This window comes from Astatotilapia calliptera, chromosome 3 (genome assembly GCF_964374335.1).
Source record: "Astatotilapia calliptera chromosome 3, fAstCal68.1, whole genome shotgun sequence".
Taxonomy (NCBI): Eukaryota; Metazoa; Chordata; class Actinopteri; order Cichliformes; family Cichlidae; genus Astatotilapia; species Astatotilapia calliptera.
In genome coordinates, this window is record NC_137424.1 from 40701808 (window position 1) to 40724866 (window position 23059).

Consider the following 23059-nt stretch of genomic DNA (forward strand, 5'->3'; position numbering starts at 1 on the left):
CTCTGATAATAACAAAGGGGGGCCTAGCAAAAAAAGTTCGGGAACCACTGATATAAGGTATGACAGAACTGACAGCTGTTATTTTATTCAGCTTGTCTCAGTTGTTTTAACTCTAAGTATCATAAGGTAATGTGGTAACATCTGGACTGACGAGTTTACTGTCAGCATTTTAATCACTAGTTTAAAGGCTGTAGGTTGCAGCCATTGAGCTATGGCCTCAGTGCTGGTCTAATAGTCTGAGCTACTTCAAGCTTTATTTGTGAAGAGCACCGTAGCTTATAAAACACAAAGCTAGCTTGTACAGCTGTGACGTAAAATTTTCATTAGCTAAGATGACCTTAACAGGGCTACGTGCAATGATGCTAGCGTTAGCCATGTTAGCATGTTACCTTCAACAGGTGGTCAGACTGAGTAAACAGCCACACAGTCAGAGGTTCAGCTCTCCGTTTCACTGCAGGGTCCCTTCATTCGTCACATATCTGAGCCGAGTGTAAATCCCGAGGCCTTTATACAAGCACACACGCTTCTTAGCAGGGCAAAGCTATGAGCTAGAAAAATCCAGGCAGCCAGCCTGTGTCTGTCCAACCAATCAGAGCACTCCTTACATCTCACGGTATGACCAATTTGCATTGCAGCAGGATTTCTAAAATTAAGTTGCTAATTCATCTGCTAATCCAAATGTTAATCCCTGAGCGAACAGGAAAGTGAAATGGATTTTGAAATGAGCAGTACGAAGTGTTTTCAGAAAACACTACGTCTAGATGAACAGAATCAACTTTTTGGGATAAAAAAGGCAACCTTGTATGTATGTATGTATTTATTTTGTTTACTTACAATTAAATAAAAAAGAAACAGCATGGATATTTGTAAATACACAAACTCACACGTCATTAACAGGAAGCTTATACGATTGTTAAATAGGGAAGATCATGGTCATTTATTCTGCTATGATGGGTGATCGGTGTCTTAGCTTAACTGAATTCTGTGTCTCAATAAATCATGTTCACTTCTTCCAGACAAATGTAATAGTGATCTCTTCTTATTAAATTAAATATGGTTTACAATATATACATCTTTGTTTGTATTCATAAAGTTTCAAAGTACATGGAGCTAATAAATGATAATAAAAGATTAAACATGAATTGTTAATCATAAGATTTCTCTAACAAAAGATCAAAAACTACATGTTGCTAGATTAACCAACATTAAATATATGATGTTCTAAATAAAGCACACATGAAAATATTAATATATTTTTCCTGTTGTTTGCTTATGATTTTATTTTAGTCAGTGTCATTATTATTATTTGTAGTTGTAGTAGTAGTAGTATATGTTTATTACTGTGTGATATATTTTATTGTGACCCCATTCTACTCTTTCTCATCAGTATTGGTCCACTTGTCTAAGGGGAGATGGGAAATACAAAAACATACATACATACATACATACATATGTGATATGATTAGCGCCACAGCAGTGGCCGAGCCTCATCAGAAATCTCGTAAGCCTCCATCCGGTTGTTGCAGCAAGCAGTAATAAGACAGGAAATATGAATGGCTATCAGGATGTAGGTCACGTTACTGCACCAAAATGCAAACAGGTGGAAATACATGTTGCATTTGAGATCGGTGTCTGGAGTATGGTTCAGGATGTAGTTGCAGTAGACATGTACAGTACCTGGAAAAATATAAATGAGGGCTCAGGAAATAAGGTTTTATCATGCTTGGATACACACAACATTACTGTAACGCAGTAATTCTTAAACTACGAAAAGCTTTGGTAAATGGACTGGTTCTTATATAGCGCTTTTCTACTCTGAGCACTCAAAGCGCCTTACACAACTTGCTCTTTTACCCAATCACATTTCTAAGATTTTAGTGCTAGCTAGCTAACATTCATACACACATTCACATTCCGATGGACCCATCGGAGAGCAACCTGGGGTTAGTATCTTGCCCAAGGATATTTGGCATGCAGACTAGGATCACACCACCAACCTTCCGGTTAGTAGGCGACCTGCTCTACCACCTGCGCTACAGTCACCCTAAGCTCTGCTAAAAATATTCATCAATAATTTAGTAAACCTCAATATAAATAACTTTTGAGACATGATGACTGAACTCACAGCCAGGTTATTTTTTTTTAAATTTCTATTGTGTTTAAAAGCTGCACAACTGAATTTCAGGAACTTGAAAGCAGAAGAAAACAGCAAGTTGATTATTTGTTGAGAAAACAAATTCTAGAGTGGCTAATCATTTTCAACAAACCTGATCTTGTTTAGTTTTTAAACAAATACATTTCAATTTATTAAACCTCACAAAAATAAAATCTTTCTTTTTCTGATATCATTCATTAGTGAGAACCTATAAAGTTCACTTCCAGCTCTATATTTTTTATTGTATTATATATTGTGTGTATTACAACAGCAACCTTCACGGTTAACAAGCTAAATATAACTAAATATAAACTTACCTACGAACCAGATAAAAAAGAGAATGGAGATGATACAGTAGCAGAAAATTCTGCATCCATTCTTACACCAGCTCAATGCCCAGAAGAAAGAAATGAATCCAGAAATAACCATTGTGATAGGAATGGAGGGATCCGCTGGACAGTCATGAATGTATATGCATCCTACAGAGCACAAGTATGAAAACGAAGACGACCGTCAAGTTGTTGTTACACAGTTCATGTTATTTGATTTTTCAAATTTTCCTTCCAACACATAAATGAATGTAAATGAATTCAGTCTGAGTAAAGGACAACTCCTACTTACCAATTATCCCCTGAACAATAAACATGATGAAGAAGCTCACAGAGATACAGCCTGAAAAAGGCCGATATGGTTGCAGTTACAAATGACACCATGCAGCAGCTGCAGATGTGTGCAAAACAGTCCAAAATCACTTTCTTACTTAATAAAAGAGACATCCAAGTGTATTGAGGTCTATCGCTCTCTGGCATCGTGGCTACTTAGAAATGAAACCTACAGAGACACAAAGGAAGCTGTGAAACGAGCTCAGGTTGTCTTTAACTGTCAGGCAAATGACAAATAAGATAAGATAAGATAAGATAAGATAAGATAAGATAAGATAAGATAAGATAAGATAAGATAAGATAAGATAAGATAAGATAAGATAAGATAAGATAAGATAAGATAAGATAAGATAAGATAAGATAAGATAAGATAAGATAAGATAAGATAAGATAAGATAAGATAAGATAGAACTTTATTAATCCCTCGGGTGGGTTCCTCTGGGAAATTCGACTTCCAAAAAAAGCACAGCAACGACCGAAGTTACAGTTACAGAACTGTTATATATACACACACACACACACACACACACACACATATATAAATACAGAGACAAATATAAATAAAATATACAAAGGGGATAAATAGAATAAATAGGAATAAAAAATAAAAATACAAGTGAATTGCACATTTCAAGTATTGAGTCTATTGCACTGTTGACTATTTACAAAAAGTATTGCACAAGGTATTGTACAGTGAGGTGCAGAGGCACTACAGCTTAGTTGTTCCCCCCTCCTTTGTCCTCCTGTTTCCCCTCCCTCTCCCCTCCAGAGAGGAGTTAAACAGTTTGATGGCGTGTGGGACAAAGGAGTTTTTAAGTCTGTTAGTTCTTGTCTTGGGGAGAAGCAACCTGTCACTGAACAGACTCTTCTGGTTGTTTATGGCCGTGTGCAGAGGATGCCCAGCATTGTTCATAATGTCCATCAGTTTCTTTAATGTCCTTTTCTCTGCCACTGTCACCAGAGTGTCCAGCTTCATGCCGACCACAGAGCTAGCCCTCCTGATCAGTTTCTCCAGCCTGGATGAGTCCCTCTTTGCTGTGCTGCTCCCCCAGCACACCACAGCATAGAAAAGTACTCCAGCAACCACCGACTGGTAAAACATCCTCAGGAGCTTCCTGCAGATGTTAAAAGACCTCAGCCTCCTGAGGAAGTACAGTCGGCTTTGGGCTTTTTTATACAGGTGCTCTGTGTTGCATGACCAGTCCAGTTTATTGTCCACCCACAGCCCGAGGTACTTGTACTTGTTGACCACCTCCACCTCCTCCCCCTCTATCTGAACTGGCAGTGGACCTTCTCTGGACCTTCCCATCGTAAAGAAAACTCCCTTAAAATATGGACAATAACAAACCTGCTAAATTCCTTCCAGAATCTCTGTGTAAAAGAACAGTACCAAAAAAGATGTGTCACAGTTTCTGGATGATCCCCACAGAAAGTACAATTAGTATTTATGTCCCTTTTAAATTTTACCATGTAGTGACTGGCTGGATAACATTTATGTAGAATTTTAAATGAGACTTCTTTTACCTTATTTACAATCAAATATTTATGGGGGATCATCCAGACTGTCTTCCACTTGATATCTGGAACAAATCGGTTCCAATAAGATATTATATATGGGAGAGAGACGATATCTTCTTGGAATAAACTACGTATTCTTTTATTGCTATTACCAAGTTCCTGTGAAAAGCAGATTTTTCCTATTGGTGACTCAGCTGGATCAGAGAGAGTGACTGAGGTAGAGATCGAGCTGTCAGTGTTTTTATATAACATTAAAGTCCCTGAGGGTATGGCACCAAGCACCATTGAGAATTCCTGAACACTGATTGGAAAATTATATAGTGCAATAAAGTCGTTGTAAGTAAGTAGTTGTCCCTCTTTATTAACCAGCTGAGCCACCAATAGGATCCCATTTTGGATCCAAGTTTCCAGGAAAAGTGATTTATTTTTATATAAAATATCTCTGTTGTTCCAGATAAGGTATTTGTGAGGTGAGAAGTTGTGTTTATAAATGAGGGTCCACGCTAAGAGGACCTGCTTATGGAAGGATGAAAGCTTTACAGGGAGTTTCTCAACATTGTAATTACAATTTAAAACAAAATTAAAGCCACCAAAACAAGAGAAAATATAATATGGTATAAAGTTCCAGATAGAGGTAGGGTTTTTAAGAAAATGTTTAGCCCAATTAATTTTGAAAGTGTTATTTAAAGTAGAAAAGTCTAAGACGTTAAGCCCACCTGATTCGTACTTATTCATCACAACAGTTTTTCTAATATAATGCGTACGGTTTTTCCATATAAAATTAAAGAGCATACGGTCAATATCTTTACTAATTTTCTTATCCAGATGTAAGGAGAGAGCAGCATATGTTAATCGGGATATCCCTTCTGCTTTAGTAATTAACACTCTACCTTTCAAAGACAAGTCCCTTTGCAGCCACTGGTTGAACTTTTTTAGGGTTTTCTGTATAATTGGAGTGAAGTTTGAAGAGCATCTTGATTTTTGGTCTTTGGATATTAGCAGTCCCAAGTATGTGACTTCTTGTTTAACAGAGATATTACCCAAGCTTGCTCTCTGGCACAGCTACAAGCCACGTGAGCTCATAGCCCCTCCCGCTAGGATGTACTACCACAGTGGACTGTCGTAAAGCAGCCGCAAACCAATAGCAATTTAAAAAAAAACAACTCAAAATCATTGAAGAACATTTTATAACACTCAATATAGATATATACATATATACTGAATATCACACAATATCAGATAACCAAATTAACACTGGGTTACACCTACATTAAAATTTAGGGAACACCTAAAATGTCCAACTGTAATTTGATATACAATGAAAAATCACCGAACTTGTCTTTGAATTATGCATTTATTTAAGCAAATACAAAATAATTTGAAAATATCATGTGGTGAAATTATTATTAACCAGTCTGCTTTAAGAACAACATTTACAATGGGTAATTTAAATTAATAGTTTATGCCATTTAAATGTCATGCAGCTGTGTCAGAGATTAGCTTAAACCCCGCCCCCAAACCTTTGAAGGTTCAACTTCAAAGGAAAGTGGATGACGTCACAGTGGCTGCAGCCGAACGTGGGCGGGGCTTAAACCTATATAAAGGAGCCGTCCAGACTCTCAAGCATTTGGTTTACAAAGAGCACACATGCCTAGTCCAACTCCAACCAGCCAACAATTTATTTCCTCTTCTACATTTCAGAGTCAGAGAAATAGTAATACAAACTTAAACATGACAACTCCACACAGTAACACCTCAGTGGAAACATGGAAGTCCTTAAGTGACCACTTTTTTGGTACAATTGTACCACAGTGGCAATCTCTGCAGTTCAACCCAGAGTACTGCAACACTGAGCTGCCTTCCACTTTGCTGAAAGACATGTTGAAACTTTGTTCCATGTTAGTGGATGCAATGGACACAACCGTGGAGAAGGGAGATGCAGTGTCCACGCAGAATAATGAGCCTTCTCTTCACTCAGTGCACACAGAGTCCCCTGAGAAAACAGAAGAAACAGGAGCAAAGGACAGCATCCTGAAAGAAATTTCTGTAGATGACCACGGTGATAATGAAGAAACAGAAACTCCAGGACTGGAGGACTCTTCAGACTCAAAAAACCTCAAGCTGCATTTGACTGCAGAGGAGAGCAGTCTTGATGAAACATCCACAGATGACAGTGAAAACAGAGAAATTCTAACACTGCATCGTGTACCTGCACCACCTTGCATATATCCAGATATTTTAATAGGTTTCAGCTGTGAGTCATCTGAGGAAGAAGCGTCTGTGTCATCCCAGAGGTTTCCTCCTCAAACCCTCACCGCAGCCACAGTAGAACCGAAGAAAAACTACTCAGCTGATACAAAAGACTTGGACAACATAGAAGCTTCCCCCCTGGAAAAGCCTGTGAAGAAAACACTACATAGGTCAGTCCGTAAGTCTGATTCAGATTTTGGTTCTTATGATGTCACTCTGGCATCTGATTATCTGTCTGAAGAAAAGATGTGTGTTTACAAAGTTATTCAGTTGGTAGTTTCAGAGGCCGCAGGCAAAGCCTCGTCTAAATACAAGGACTTCACACGGTGCCACAACTCCGACTCTATCAGCGATCGTCTGCTTGAAAAAATCTGGCCTCAGATTGACGAGAGGGATTTGGATCTATCTCCAAAAAGGCTGACCAATATCAACAAGGACATTTTCACCAATCTTTGCAAAGCACATAACTGCAGGGAGAAGTATTTGATTTTATATCTGAGCGAACGGCTTGACGATATTACTGTCCCAACATTTACAAAACACCTGTTGGCCTTACCAAAAAGAGTACTCACTATATATAAAAACCGAGAAGAGTACGTAAAAGTTGTTGAAAGCTTCACTAAAGATTTGGTTCTGCACGCTATAAGCAACGCAAATGAGGCAGGGAAATTGCCTCCAGGTGCAGATAAAGCCATCATGAACAGGTTTACCCACAGGATTTGGGCTAAAATTTTGTCCCAAAAGCTTAAAATGTCCTTAGAGAACACTGAAGAAGTCAGTGTGAAAGTGTACAATGAACTCCGGCAAAAGTGGAAAAATCCAAACACTGTCCTGGAGTTAATGTTTAATGGCCAAGACAATATTGAAAACGTGATTGTCAAAAGTTTCAAAAGAAATGCCCCATTGAAGAGACCTAATTTCTTCTCTAGGGTTTTCTCACGAGCACGTTAAAGTTTACCTGACACCTGCATCTAAAAAGCTGCGTTTTCAAAAATACCTGGGTACATGTGGACGTAGCCTAGATGCATTACATTTTTATTATAATTCTTCATTGTTAATGTTAAAACCAGACTACTTTAAAATAATTGTCTCATGAACCACCTGGTTGATAATAATTTCACCACATTACATTATAACATTTTTCTGTCCTTTATCCCGTCTTCCTTCTCTCACCCCAACCGGTCGCAGCAGATGGCCGCCCCTCCCTGAGCCTGGTTCTGCTGGAGGTTTCTTCCTGTTAAAAGGGAGTTTTTCCTTCCCACTGTCGCCAAAGTGCTTGCTCACAGGGGGTCATATGATTGTTGGGTTCTGTACTATTGTAGGGTCTACCTTACAATAGAAAGCGCCTTGAGGCAACTGTTGTTGTGATTAGGCGCTATATAAATAAAATTGAATTGAATTCAAATAAAAATGAATAAAAGAAAAAAGTTTTAAAAGTGTACTTAGTTAGTTTTATTTTATTTGAACAGAGAAACAAGACAGATCACAAACAGTGTTCACAAGTCAGTGAACGAGAAATAATATGTGCCAAAGCCAACATGTAATATCAAAAAAAGGAAAGATTTAAACTTTGTTTGTTTCATACTTTACAAATAAAACAGATGTATTATATGACAGCAATAAAAAGAGTGTTAGTTTAAATAGTTTGTTGCAGCCCTACCTGCCTGTGTGTCTTGTTTGAAGGGCGAGAAAAGAATGTTTGCACGAGAACTTGTCAACACATATCTCGATATAACGTGGGCCTATAGGAATGTGTTGTTGTCTCAACTTGCTGTTACAGGGTTGTATTGAACTGAGAGCACTTTAGGACATTAGGATTCACTTACTTAATCATAAGTAAGGAGTTACTGAAGTACAAGCTTTTAAAAAAAAAAGTTACTGTCTTTACAGATGTGGCAAGAGACTGAAAACATGCTGTTGTTTGCACATATTTAACATTCAGCTCTGCACAGGAGCTGAAGCAGGGTGCAGCCTGTTGCTTTTACAGTATAATACTTGTAATAAAAGTACAGTAACAGTAATTAGTGACTGAGCAGCCCGGAGCGTTTCTCTTGATTTCTTTAGTAAATTCATTCACCTGCACAGCTAAACGAACCCTGACAGCCGAGTGCTCATCTTAGCTAGCTAGGTCTCAGGAGCTAGCTAAGGACGGTAGTTACGGATTAGCTTACAAACACGTTTAACTTACCGAAAAAGTGCAGCGGGGCCTCGGGTCCTTCTGTCGGGTAGTCCAGTTTACTGAAGAACACCTCAGGCTGTCAGGTTAAAACACTCGGTCGTGTTTTCGTACTGTAAACGCTGGGCGTCCTCTCAGAGCCTACGCTCTATCTGCTATTCCCGAACAGAGATACGCAAGTTTCTCCGTGACTGCAGTTGTCAGTCAAAGCTCTTATGATGACGTTTCACCCCAATTTAACATCACCGCGGTAGGAATTAGAATCAAACTTATGGGAGAGGAGACCCCTTGGACATCAATCAGCGTGATGAGAACTATTGAAAACAAAAGAAAGAATCTTTGGAAAAAAAAATTATCTAAGGAGAATTAATTTGTTTTAGTCTGACCCCAGTCCCATCCGCTAACATGGAGGAGGCGGGGTTTATGACCTATACTGCAGCAAGACACCAGGGGGCGATAGAGACGTTTTTCTTCATTTTTGGGGAGCTGTCGCGTCGTCCATGTTTTCTACAGTCAATGGTCCGAATAGGTAGGCATGCCTCTGGGAGGGCGGGGTAGTCTAGCTGCCCGGCGAAGCAAATCCACCGACAGCTGAGTGATCGAGTAGAAAGCCGGTGCCGGGAGCAGGAAGAGGTAGGTAGAAGGTCCATGGTAGCATATGGATCAGCCAAAGCTTGAGCTCGAAAATAAGCCATAAGGCGGACACGAATGCCGCTCCGTTTACCCCGCTTCCTGTAGCGTTTCTTGCGGCAGGCAGGATACGCTGGTGAATGAGACCGAGCGCATCAAGCTGGCGCCTCCAAAGGTCCATCGTGAGTCCGAGTCATGAGATTGAGAAAAACGAAGGTCCAAAAGCATCTGCCGGTCATAGGTAATTAGTGCGTTGCCACCAGATGAACATAATCTTAAAAGAATGAGTAGTACTATGCAAAAGTCGAGAAAAAGGAGTCTAAAGCAGGAAGGAGGAAGACGGCCAGCCATACACACCGGCGCATTTTTTTGCATCAGGGGCAAGTAAAAATGTTAATGCATAAGCAGAAGTCAAAATGAAATAGGAAGTCAATTATATCTTTGCTGAGAAAATACAAATGAGCACAGGATTAAAAACGAGAAGAGAAATCAGGAAAAAAAAAGTCACTCAATTCGGAAGTCAAGACCAGTATTTAAATGACGTGAACTCTTCTTAATCCCCAGATGTTCTTCTAATTTTCATAGACAAGGTTCGAGGAAGAGGGACTCAAGAAGGTACAGCATCACCTTTACGACATTTTTACCATTATTTACGACTAACTCATCTCAAAACGTCTTCCCAGTGAAAATGGCTCAGTTTAAAGTTTGCTTGGTTATCTGGTCAGATTTACTGCGACTGTTCATGTTTACACTAGTGTAGTTGTTAAAAAAATAACATGAAATTTACCTAAAATTATACTACAATGTCTTTGTTGGTATTTCATATATCATGAAAAAATTGTAACACTTGTTTTCAAATATCACCCGCCTGACAGCTTTCTGTGTGCAGTGTTGTGATTGTTGTGAACAGAGCTGGAGCTTCTGTGTCTTTTCCTTTTAAAGTTATCATTGGTGACGATGCCTGACACTGACACGATTCGGCACATCCGCAGACCTAAACCTCCATGTGTGGTTGTAGGTAAGAACTGGTGCCACACTGACCTCACATCAGCAGACGCTCCTGATGACTTTAACATGTGTTCTGTTTTTGCTTCAGGATGTTTCCAGGTGATTTTGTGCGTCATGCCCATTGCTCAGTTCATCATTGGTAAGCACAGGTGCACTCACTGTTACCAAGATGTACACATTTTTTATGAATTTATGAAGTGCGGAGTTCAGTAATGTTTCATGTGTCATAAAGGAGCGTTGTACCAGTTTGACTGCCCCAGGCAGCCCTACATTCCCATCTACCTGCTGGTGATGGGAGTGGTCTTCATGCTGCTGGCTCTGCTCTCCATCCTTCCGTGTTCCGCAGGCTTCGGCAGCCACAGCGGCGCCTGGACCTGCCTCGTCTCACTCTTCTTCTTCTGCTGGTTCATTGCTGGTAAGCTGAAAGAGTCAGATGGCTGACCAATCTGTGGACAAACTAAGCAAACCCCATTTCTACGAGCAGAAAGCAGCTTTTCTTTTTTTGCTTTCCAGAAAGCAAATGTCAGAGTCAGCACGTAGGTAAAACCTTCAGACGTGTTCACACAGTTACTTCCTGCTATTGTTACTCATATGTTACTTCTATTGGTTTCCTTGGTTATCTCCATCAGACCACACTATGTATGTGTGTTGTTACAGTAAACTGACATTGGATTTTGATTAATTAGGAAGTAAGAGCTTGTTGTCTGAGACTGAAAGTCTGCACTTCAGTCACATCTTGATAGTTTCATTTTAAATTCACTATCAAAGAAATGTGTGATTGTTCAAAAACATATAAAAACCATTGTTTTCATGTATCAAAGTTCCTGATATCGGTGATGAACTCACAGCGACCCATGTTTCAGTTCTCCTGTTTGTTTTTGGTTATAACCTGTAGCTTTAAAGTTTGGTTTCACTCTAGGACATCTCAGTGACCTAATTTTCTACATATATAACTATTCAAATAAAGCAACTGCAGAAAACATTTTCCATCACTTTTGAAAAAGACAAGTATATTAGGTGTACCATAATTTTATTGGGACATAATTTCCAGAGGTGGGAACTAATACTTTACTTGAGTATTTATTTTTCTGACAACCTTTTACTTTTATTACAATGTGTTTTGATAAATGACGTATTTTTATATTGTGAAACGTCCTGCAGCGTAAACTAAGCTATACTAGCTTTGTGTTACTCAAAGGTTGCATGAAGATACTGAGCAGTTTTGTGCAGGATAAACAGGTTAGCTTCTGTTAATGTGGTTCATTCACAGTAGATCACTGTGTTGGACCAGTGCACAGTGGCTGTGTTAGGTTACATTAAGTGTAGCAGAGATTAATTTACATTTAAGATGACGACACTTAGATTTATTGGTTGAAATCAACCTTTTTACCAACCTTATGTTGTCTAGTATAAAGACAACGTACAGTAGGGTGAAGCATCTTTACTTTAACTTTATTGATTTATAGAGCACTCTTCACAGGATAGAAAACCACAAAGTGCTTCACAATAATATAAAACATCTGCTGACATCTTGTTAAATTCAGTTGTGTAAATCTACAAAGAGCAGCAGGTCAGCTGATCACAGGCTGCACGCTAAGAAAATCTACTGAAGCTGATCAGAAATTATTGTCAGTTGTGAATATTTGTGTCACCTTGAGCCACGACAACAGATCTTAGTGCTCCTCCACCCCTCTTTTACTGCTTACAGTTTAGATTTGAATAACAACTATACTCTCATCTACTAATATTATTCTATTAATATATTAATATAACAGGAGGCCCTGTTACCTGTGCATATAAATGATTAGTAGAATTGTGATTCAAAGAGCTACTACTTACTTTCCTACTTTCAGAGCCTGGACTTTTTTACTTATACTTGAGTAAAAAAGTGGGTTCAGTACGAATCAGATGAATGCACACTGTTCATGAAACTCTTCACTTCTATATTAAACATTTTATTTTTGCTCTTGTCTTTCAGGAAATGTGTGGATCTACTCCGTCTATGAGCCCAACTACAATAAGACAGTAAGCAGGGATGTGTACTGCAACAAGACGCTCTACCTGTTTGCCTTCTGGACCACCAACATGACCTACGTCCTGTTCGGCTTTTTGCTTTTCTGTACCTGTTGTCCGTGGACTCTGTGTGGTGAAGATTAAAATACATACACAAAATATTTTATGGTGCAGACTTGAGATCAGCGACCCACATTTACATACTGCTAGGATGGGCTGAATTTTAACAGTCGGGGGCACAAGCTCAGTAACCTCTTATTGGTTTGACTTGTTTGCATGTGTAGAGCTCTGTCTTTACATTACTCTCCCCCTGTGCCATGAATTGAGTGCAGAAAATATCAACAGATATCAAAGATATTAATGTCACTGTGCTAGATGCAAAGATAGGAAGTGTGAACTTTCAACGAACTATATCATGGGAACAATAAACTACCACGTTGTAACTGGTTCCCTTCATATGAGAAAAATAAAAATATTTCAGTCTTTGTTTGCCGTCATCACTTTTTAATTAAATCTCTCCACCTATGTTAGTTTTTAATTCCTTTAACTGTCATGTTGTGTCAAATTTGACTGATTTAAAAGTTTTACGTACCTAATTTGATTAGACTGACCTAAGATTCCATGACTTTGTCCACAAAGAGGATTTCAACACAAAATATAAATTAGATCCATCTGCATCCAACTTTGTGTGTTTTATTCAACATTTCTACACTCTTGGTTTTCCCGGTCAAAAAAAGCCGGTCATTAAAAATTAATGGGAGAGGCAATTAGCGTAAATAACTGAGTACAGGTACATGCACATTTGTCACATGTACACTTGCAAGCAAGCACCTATACATGTGCATAAACACACACACATACACACATACAGACACCTTGGGTTACTTGGGAAACACTACGCGAACCTTAGTGCCCAGGAGAGCCTCTCTTCTACAGGAATAGCTCACAGGTCACTGTGTGGCACCATCATAGCAGGTCAATACACCTTAAGTGAGACTCTATGTATTTGATCACTACACTGGTGAGGAGGAGAGAGGCCAGGAAACTGACAGAATATAATCTGACCAAGAAATGACTGATGAGGAAGAATTCAGTGATGAAGAGGAGCTGAGGCTGCTGTCAGATTTAAGTTTAAAAAAAGGGAACTTTTCCCACCTGAGAATCAAGTTTGGCTTTTAGCTGAAAATGTCATCAGGATTAACACAGGACCAGCAGAATGTGCCGTACCCAAGAATCTCTCAAAACCGTAGTGATGAGTTTGACCAACCTGGAGGGGAAACAGTTTTAGCACAGCAACTGGAAGGAGGTAACCTAGAAAGACACCAAAGACATGGTTAAATCAGAAACATTCTGCATACTGCGATCCGTATTTTGGATCTTAGTTTTGATCAAAAACAGAGCTGTGGGGGGATTTCCACCATGTCACGGTCTCTGCTTTCTATTGTTTTGTTGAACATAAAGGCTAAAATGTCCGAAACATTTTTTTAAAAAGTGCTTTTATTCGTGGTAATATCACTGTTATACAAACGATTATCTGAGTAAATGGCTTGTGAATCCTCATGGCAAGTTCTCCCAGCGCAATGAGACTCTGTAACAGGAAGTTCAGACAACAACACATTCATGTGTGAACACGTTACCAAGTTCTCATGCAAACATTCTTTTCTTGCCCTTCAAACAAGACACACAGGCAGGTAGGGCTGCAACAAACTATTTAAACTAACACGCCTTTTATTGCTGTCATATAATACATCTGTTTGGGGGGTTTTTAACTACATGAAACACACATAAAGTTAAAACCTTTCTTTTTTGTCTATTACATGTTGGCTTTGGCACATATTGGTAAATGGCCTGCATTTGTATAGCGCTTTACTCAGTCCCTAAGGACCCCAAAGCGCTTTACACTACATTCAGTCATTCACCCATTCACACACTGGCAATGGCAAGATACGTTGTAGCCACAGCTGCCCTGGGCGCACTGACAGACACGTGGCTGCCGGACACTGGTGCCACCGGGCCCTCTGTCCACCACCAGTAGGTAAACATGGGGTAAGTATCTTGCCCAAGGATATTTGGCATGCAGCCAGGAGGCAGCGTGGGATCAAACCACCGATCTTCTGATTTCTCTTTCACTGACTTGTGAACACTGTTTGTGATCTGCCTTGTTTCTCTGTTCATTTGTCATTTGCCTGACAGTTAAAGGCAACCTGAGCTCGTCTCACAGCTTCCTTTGTGTCTCTGTAGGTTTCATTTCTAACTAGTCACGATGCCAGAGAGCGATAGACCTCAACACACTTGGATACCTCGAGTAATAAGTAAGAAAGTGATTTTGAACAGTTTTGCACACATCTGCAGCTGCTGTGTGTCATTTGTAACTGAAACCATGTCTGCCTTCCTTCAGGGTGTATCTATGGGATTTTTCTCATCATGTTTATTGTTGAGGGGATTGTTGGTAAGTGTGAGTGGCTCTATATACAGACTGAATTCATCTACATTCATTTATGTGTTGGAAGGAAAATTTGAAAAATCAGATAACAAGAACTATGCAACAACGACTTGACAGTTGTCTTCATTTTCATGCTTGTGCTCTGTAGGATGTGTGTACTTTAATGACTGTCCAAGGGCGCCCTCCATTCCCGTCATTCTGGTTTTTTGTGGATTCATACCTGTCTTGTGGGGATTGAGCCGGTTTTTGAACAGGTGCAATATTTTCTTCGACTGTCTGTTCCTCTACCTCTTTTTTGCCTGGTTCATCATCGGTAAGTATCCTGGTTCTGGATCACTTGACCCAGCATTTTGAGGAACTTTGTTTTGAGCAGCCTTATTAAACAGCTCACTTTCTGATAAAATTAAGTTTTGTTCCACGCTTCTACTTTTGGGTCCACAAGTATAACTCCACAAAGTGTGTATCGTCAGATTGTGGCAGTAAGCTTGAAGTTATATTCAGCTTCTTAACAGTGAAGGTTGCTGTTGTAATACACAGCCAGGCACTGCAGTACATACCTGATGTGATTAGCAACATGGTGGTGACAAATGCTGTATTTTTCAAAGGCCAAGTGCAGCTTCTCATGACTGAAATTAGACCAAAAACAAAACTTAAAGCTAAATTATTTTTGGAAAAATGATACCATTATTGCCCTGTGCTTGCTGAAAATGCAAACCTGCCACTTCAGCCTCCAAACTGCTCTCAATGCTCACTTTATGATTTTTTCTACTGTTGGCTCTGTACAGCACAAACTGTCAGTTTATGAGAGGTAGCCAATCAGAAGAAAGTTGGCTGTTTGAAAATTAAACTAGATCATTATGAATAATTAGCCACTCTAGAATGAGATTAAATTAAGTCATGCAGCTTTTAAACACAAATAGAGATCAATGATAACCTGGAGTTCAAACATCTTGTCTGAAAAGTCATTTATATTAAGGTTTACTAAATGAAAGTTTTTTAATGCAAGAATAAATGCATTACGGCAATATTTGTTGTTGCCAAGCATGATCAGACCTTATTTTCTGAGATCTTATTTACATTTTTCCAGGTAGCATAATCGTCTACTCCATCTATGAACCCGACTACAACAAGAACACTACAGACACCGATCACTACTGCAACAAGACGCTCTACCTGTCTGCATTTTGTTGCATCACCCTGACCTACGTCCTGACAGGTGTTTATGTTTTCACTTATTTTTTTGCTCGCTGCACCAACCAGATGGTTTACGATGATGAGGATCGGCCACTGCTGTGGAGCTAATCATATGAAAGTGTGTACGTAGACCAATACTGATGAAACAGATTAGAATGGTGCCACAATAAAATATATCACACTGTATGAACATATGCTACTACTACTACTAATAATAATACTAATGGCACGGACTGAAATAAAATCATAAGCAAACAACAGACCAAATATTATATTAATATTTTAATCTGTTCTTTATTTAGAACATCATACATTTAAGGAAGAAGTGAACATGACTTATTGAGATACAGAATTCGGTTAAGACACTGATGACCCATCATGGCAGAGTAAATGATCATGATTTTCCCTGTTTAACAAACATATATAAGTTTTGTGTTAATGAAATGTGTGATTTTGTTTATTTGCCAACATTCATGCCGTTTCTTTTTTGTTTAATTTTAAGTCAACAAAAATAAATAAATAAATAAATAAATAAAAGGCTGCCCTTTTTATTACCCCGTTACATCTTCTGCAATTTTTTGTCAACAATAAATTGAATAAATTGATATATTTTTTTTTCACAATGAACTAAACAGAAACAAATGTGGGAACTAAAAAGTAGGAGAAGTATTTTGGAAGAGCAGAGATTTCGTGCTTCAAAGAAACACATGTCAGACAGGAAAGGCTCAGTGGGTTTGGACAACAGCACAATGCTCCGGAGTCTGCTGTAGTCAGTGCTATCCTCTATGCTGTTGCATGCTGGGACAGCACGTTGAGGGTTGCAGATGCCAACAGACTGAATAAACTGATCTGCAAGGCGACTAATGTTGTGGGGATGGAGCCAGACTCCCTTAAGGTGATGTGGGAGAGGCAGATGTTGTTCATGATAAGGACAATACTGGACAATACATCCCACCCGCTCCGTGACGTTCTGGCCAGTCACATGGAGCAGGTTCAGTGACAGACTGAGATTACCTACATGCAATGTTACGCTTAAATGCAGATGTTGGTCTCAACCTTGGTGTTTTTCTAAGCATTTGTACTGTGGTGAGAAGTACTGAGCCCAACATAAATAACTTATATAATAACCAATCAATATATAAGTTAAGATTGAAGCAGCCACTGATCCATTTTTTCATCCTGAGACCATCTTTTAATTTAATCAAAGTAAAGTTAACTTTTACTTCTGAGCCATAGGTGGTGGTGGGTTTTAATAGACGAGCTAGCCTGGTCTATATTAAAAGGACCTGCTCTCAGATTCAGACCTCAGCACCACCCAGTGACAATAATGGATCGCATTTATATAGCGCTTTTCGGGGCCCTCAAAGCACATTACAATACCACTATTCATTCACTCTCACATTCACACACTGGTGGAGGCAAGCTACAGTTGTAGCCACAGCTGCCCTGGGGCAGACTGACAGAAGCGAGGCTGCCATATCGCGCCATCGGCCCCTCTGGCCATCACCAGTAGGTGAAGTGTCTTGCCCAAGGACACAACGACCGAGACTGTCCGAGCCGGGGCTTGAACCAGCAACCTTCCGGTTGACAAGACGAACTGCCAACTCTTTGAGCCACGATCGCTCAAAGAGACAAATCATCCTATATGTTCACTTATTGTGGTAACTCCAAAATTAACTGATAAAAACATTAGAAAAGGAAAGAAAAAAAATTCCACATGATGTGCAGCTGTTTTATTGATAAAGTTAAAGAGAAAACATCAAAGGAATTAATCATCCATGTAACTGAGTCACTATACAGGAACATAAACAGTACCTTTGTTTGGTGTTTCAGAAAGTTGTTCATCTCAGACCTGCAGAGCGTCTGTTTTTAACACTGAATGTAGTCAGCTGCATGAAGATGAGATTTTCTCTGACAGCATTAAAAAAAAAGCCTAATGGAAGGTCAAAGGTCGTCACTTGATGGCTGAACTAAAAACTTTAATCTGGAATTCTTTCACACTGTGTTTTTCCAATGGTGTGTAATTTACCACAAAGTAATTCAGAGTCATTCATATCAGAGCAACCAGAAAGGATAATACATTTTTAAATACACAACTTTCTACAGGACTATTATCATTGTGTAACAGTCCACAGCCTCTCAGAACTCTCTGAATATCCGTATCACACTGTTAATGAAGTGCTAGGTTTGTCCATCTTTTCCTGTCTTCTCATCCTACAGTGGAGGTCTGAAGAAGACTATGAGTCCTGCTTGATCCCTGTTATGACCTTTACTCTTCCTGATGTTTCTGAAATGATGTCTCTCTGTCAGTGTGTCAACAGAACATCTGGCACAGGACAACTGCAATGAAAGAAATTGAAATAAAATAACATCTGAACCCAGGAAACCCAGCTTGGTCCTGATGGTCTCCTTCACAAGTTTTCCCCCCAGGGTGAATGTAGCTGTTGATAATAATGTGGACTGTTATTAAAGGGTGCATGAAACGCTTAACACATACAGGCTAATTTACATCACAGAGCTCTGCTCTCAAATACTGACCTAGATGTGACTCTGTCTGTGAAGTTGGATTTAAGAAATAAGTGCTTAAAGTTAAAGATTTAAAACATACTTCTGTCAGTATAGACTATGATGTCATGTGGTTGGTTGGGGCTAATAGAATAACATTTATCTTAGCTAACAAGTGTCAGAATCGATAACTCAGAGGAACATAAGGACACTAAAGCTAAAAAATTTTTTTTAAGGGGATCACTTTTGTGCTGCCAAGGCTTAAGAAACCAAGGTAATGCTGTCCACTATCAGTCTCTTTAACAGTAAGTGGCTATTTCCTGTTTGGCTAGCTGCACTCAAACCGGAAATCCAGCTGTTAGCTGTAATCTTTGGGTTTATTTGTAAAACACTTTATGAATAAAAACGAAGGCGAGCGCCTTTCACACATCAGGTGACGGCCTGGTGAAGCCGACAGAACCACATCATATGCAAAAAAGCTAAGATGAGATTCTTATTTTGCCCAAGTGGATTTGAACAGAATCGATGACAAAGGGCAGGCCTGGCCGAGTCCAAAACCCAGCAGAAACGAGTCCAACTTGTTGACAGCTACATAGACCAAGCACCCCATATAGTTAAAGCACATCCTCCAGTCCCCCTTCTTGAACATGGGAACGACCATCCTGTCTGCCAATCCAGAGGTACCACCCCTGATCTCCACACAACATTGCAGAGGTGTGTCAACCAAGACAGCCCTACAACATCCAGAGCCTTCAAGAACTCAGGGCAAACCTCATCCGCCCCAGGGGATGCGAGAGACCCTGCTTATGCAGAGCAGAGTTTTTTTCCCTTTGTCATCAGAACGTCAAGACAGTGTGACGACATTTCCTATCGTTAAATCTTCCCAAATACAACACAGCATCTGTTCCTTGGAGGATGCAGTGCTGGGGAATATAAAGTTTAAGCTAGCTATATAACTGAAAATACATTCTTTGCAACAACTTTTAGTGAAGAGAGAATAGGAGGACTGGGCAGATGTGACTTTGGGAGCTGTGAGAAAGAAAGTCTCACCTTACAGCAGTTTTGATAACCTAATGACTAAACTACAGGTTGTAAAGTCTTTCCTTGTTAACAATTTCTTGAAAAAAGAAAACAAAGCTTATGTTTTACTGGGAGACAGAAGCATGGTAGTTTGTATTGTAGAGTTATCAGAAACATTGTGTTTAATCATGGAGTGATTGTTTTTGTCTCAATAATGACTTATTGATTTTATGGATGCTACATTTCTCCAGAAGAAAGCTTCATCTGTGACATGAAATATTTTAGCTCATGTCAGCATTCATCACCCAGTGTACTGTGTCAAAAAGGAGTCTATCAATCAAACAGGTCATACATATGTGGTTAGTCATAATTCACTGAACTTTCCATGAAAAGTGAAAGGGAAGAACTTGGAGGACAACAGCAGAAACATCTTGATAGTAAAAATATGTTTGACTGGTAATACTGGTTTATTCAGAGTTTTGGTTTCTGCTCAGTTACTCTCTGTGCAAAAGTTCAGCCACTTGCTTGCTTTCTTGCTCATTTCATGTGTACAAACTGACATAATAACGGTAATATTAAAGTCTTATATGCTGGTGTTCATGTTATTTTGTTATTTTTGATATGTAAGACTTTTCATTTCATTTCGTGTAATTCATGGAATTCAGAGTCCATCTTTTCTCATGTTCACTAAAAGCTCACATGAATCTGATTACTGAGCCAGTGTGTTATAGTTTTAATCTTTCTATACAACAGAACACCAGAGATGTGTAAGCGTGCCTTTGTTCTCCCCCTACTGAAAGGTGGTTCTTCAATGGTTAATGATTACAGACCAGTTTCCAAACTCTGTATCTCAGCTAAGGTTCATGACAAACTTTTTAATAATTAATTTCAAGTTTTCAAGTTTCAAATTTCACATTTTATTGTCATGTACGGATAAACAGTGTATCCACATTTATCCATAATGAAATTGTTTGGCTCGTGCTCCTCAGGTTTACAGCTTTACATGAGCATATAGTTTAAAAGTTATCTGGATGAAAATAGCATTTTATCTCCTTTCCAATTTGGTTTTAGGAAACTGCACAGTACTGTAACTGCTTCCCTGTGGCCTCATAGAGATACTTAGGTATTGTGATTGAAGAAAATCTTTCCTTTAAGCCACACATTGACCCAGTATTAAAGAAACTAACTCAGAAACTCTTTTTCAGAAACGGATCATGTCTCTCTTTCACCACGAGGAAAAGTCTTGTTGCTGCCACCTCTTTACCCCTCCTGGATTATAGTGACGTAATTTACATGAATGCCTCTGCTCACTCTCTTCATCTGTTGGATTCTGTCTATCATGGAGCATTAAGATTTACAACAGGCTGTAAACCTTTAACACACCACTGTACTCTATATTTTCTGGTTGACTTGGCCTTACACAGGATGGTTCATTGGTATCACTTTATCTATAAATCTATTACTGGTTTACTGCCTTATTATTTAACAGAGTACATGTTACGCAAACTACACAGTTTAGTCACTGACTGTGTCAGGACATCATTACATTCACCCCTCCATCAGTTCGTGCAGATCTTGGGAAGAAGGTGTTCTCATTTTCTGCCCTTGTTCACTGAGTAAATTGCAAAAGGATTTGAAACTCTCAGTGGATTTCACTTGCAGATTTCAAAAGACGTACAAAAGTTTTTGTGAAATCATCACTGGGAACATTGAGACACTGAGTCTCAAAGGTACAACCTGCATAAATAAAGGTTAAATTATAAAAAATTTTTTTACTGAAAGTTATAAAAAGATAAAAATATCGACCAAATCCATCAACGCAAAGACAGTGGTGATTTATTGCTTTACAGGAATGCTGTAGCACTGCATTGCTGTAGATCTAAACAAGAATTCAATGTACAAGATGTGGCTGTTAAGTGACGGCTGTGTGCAGACAGGAATAGGACCCAAGGTGCAGACTCCAGAGACAAACTTAAACAGCTTTAATGTTGAACTCAAATATAGCATAACTGGAAAAAATCAAAATAAACTAACACCGGCGGACTGACAAAACACACACTAAGAATAGTACAATATACACACACACACACACATATATCACGTATATATGTATATATATATATATATATATATATATATATATATATATATATATATATATATATATATATATATATATATATATATATATTAGGGGTGCAACGATACACAAAATTCACGGTTCGGTTCGATACTTTGGTGTCACGGTTCGATATTTTTTCGATACAAAAAAATGTTCATGCATTTTTAATTTGTCATTTATTAAAATTATAAATATATATTTTAACTCAAAAGTACAGTTTTTAAATTTAACCCTAACCCTTGTGCATGTTTTTTATTTTGACAGCGAATGCGCACCTGCGGACCACTTATGTGCAGCCCTGGTTATTTAGCTCGTCATATTGCAGCCACAGAAATTCTTTTGTCCATGAAACCATAAAGCTGCACTTTCTTTTTGCCTTATAGTCTGATTTGTCATAACTTCTCCGTTTTGTGGTAAGCTTTTCTTTGGCTGTCACTTCTTCACCCTGACCTGTCTTATTTGGCTCAGCAGAACTGAAATGCTTTTACACACTCACTCACATAAGCTCAGCGATTCTCTGCGCGATCAACCTCTCACATGTTTAAGCTTGCTGCGGGAGATTTCACTTGTCATGTTTGCATAGTAAGCTAACAATTAATAAGATGATGTCAGAGGAATTGGTGCACAAATTATCATCACTCACAGATCAGTGCTGTCGCTCTCTATATACAGTTCGCACGATTGCAAAGTGAAAGCAAAAAAACAAGCGCAAATTCAAACGCGACTTCAATATGTCAGATATTGACAGTGGCTCACCGATGCCAATGACATAATTACCCAGCTACATTTCTGAAAGAATGCAAAAGCATTGACATATATTTTTCCTACAATAGCCCGACGGGCAGGGCAGAGATAGATTTTGGTAGCCCGACTGAAAAAATCGCTAGCTCCGGGACGTCGGGCTAGCGATATTGCGAGCCCTGTATCTGATTGAGGAATCACTCATCTTTGGAAAAGAGAGTTTATTACAGAGAAATGGCTCTTTCCAAAATAAAAGCTTCTTCTGGGCTATATTCTCAGCAGCATAAGGAGAATCATGTGCTAACAGCTGTCTAAATGACTTGGCTAAAGTTAGTAGCATGCTTGCTTTTTTTGTCTGCTTCCACTTGTCTTTGCACTAGGATGATGTCGGCGTAAATGTGCAGTCATATTCGTTGTGTTCCCACTAGTGCTTTCAGGTTAATCTCGTTGAAATGACCTTAACGCCACAACACGGAAAATCTCCGTTAACGAGCTACCGCCGATCGCTCCGTGCATGGGGCTAGACGGCCAACACGTTAACGAGCTAACTGCGCTAACACACTAGTTCCCACCCATGTAATTGAGCATTGCATGGCACATCCAACATACTGTTTTACTTTAG

General features: G+C 39.1%; 2 protein-coding genes and 1 long non-coding RNA gene across 13 annotated transcripts; 2 read left to right on the forward strand and 1 right to left on the reverse strand.

The window, feature by feature from the left end:
• Positions 1-1262: 1262 nt before the first annotated feature.
• Positions 1263-8908, reverse strand: LOC145425385 (uncharacterized). Of its 2 annotated transcripts, none has more exons than XR_013906056.1 (5): positions 8774-8908; positions 2916-2986; positions 2777-2827; positions 2473-2634; positions 1263-1677 (listed from the first exon to the last, which is right to left on the reverse strand). It is a non-coding gene; the product is annotated as an uncharacterized LOC145425385 (long non-coding RNA). The 2 variants fall into 2 exon arrangements; XR_013906057.1 differs by lacking the exon at positions 8774-8908 and adding an exon at positions 8246-8287.
• Positions 8909-9224: 316 nt separating this feature from the next.
• On the forward strand, positions 9225-12898 carry LOC145425381 (transmembrane protein 272-like). Of its 8 annotated transcripts, none has more exons than XM_080298379.1 (6): positions 9225-9290; positions 9956-10006; positions 10334-10409; positions 10488-10538; positions 10632-10814; positions 12378-12898. In XM_080298379.1, the coding sequence occupies exons 3-6, from the start codon at positions 10349-10351 to the stop codon at positions 12554-12556; spliced, it is 474 nt and encodes a 157-aa protein (XP_080154505.1). In that variant the 5' UTR covers positions 9225-9290; positions 9956-10006; positions 10334-10348; the 3' UTR covers positions 12557-12898. The 8 variants fall into 8 exon arrangements, with proteins under 8 accessions (XP_080154505.1, XP_080154506.1, XP_080154502.1 ...); XM_080298380.1 differs by having other exon boundaries at positions 9258-9394; positions 10267-10409; XM_080298376.1 differs by having other exon boundaries at positions 9258-9394.
• A 1160-nt stretch (positions 12899-14058) lies between these two features.
• Positions 14059-16586, forward strand: LOC145425380 (transmembrane protein 272-like). 3 transcript variants are annotated; one of them, XM_080298374.1, is made up of 5 exons: positions 14059-14103; positions 14654-14724; positions 14811-14861; positions 15004-15168; positions 15943-16586. In XM_080298374.1, the coding sequence occupies exons 2-5, from the start codon at positions 14676-14678 to the stop codon at positions 16155-16157; spliced, it is 480 nt and encodes a 159-aa protein (XP_080154500.1). In that variant the 5' UTR covers positions 14059-14103; positions 14654-14675; the 3' UTR covers positions 16158-16586. The 3 variants fall into 3 exon arrangements, with proteins under 3 accessions (XP_080154500.1, XP_080154501.1, XP_080154499.1); XM_080298375.1 differs by lacking the exon at positions 14059-14103 and adding an exon at positions 14328-14458; XM_080298373.1 differs by lacking the exon at positions 14059-14103 and having other exon boundaries at positions 14544-14724.
• Positions 16587-23059: the final 6473 nt, after the last annotated feature.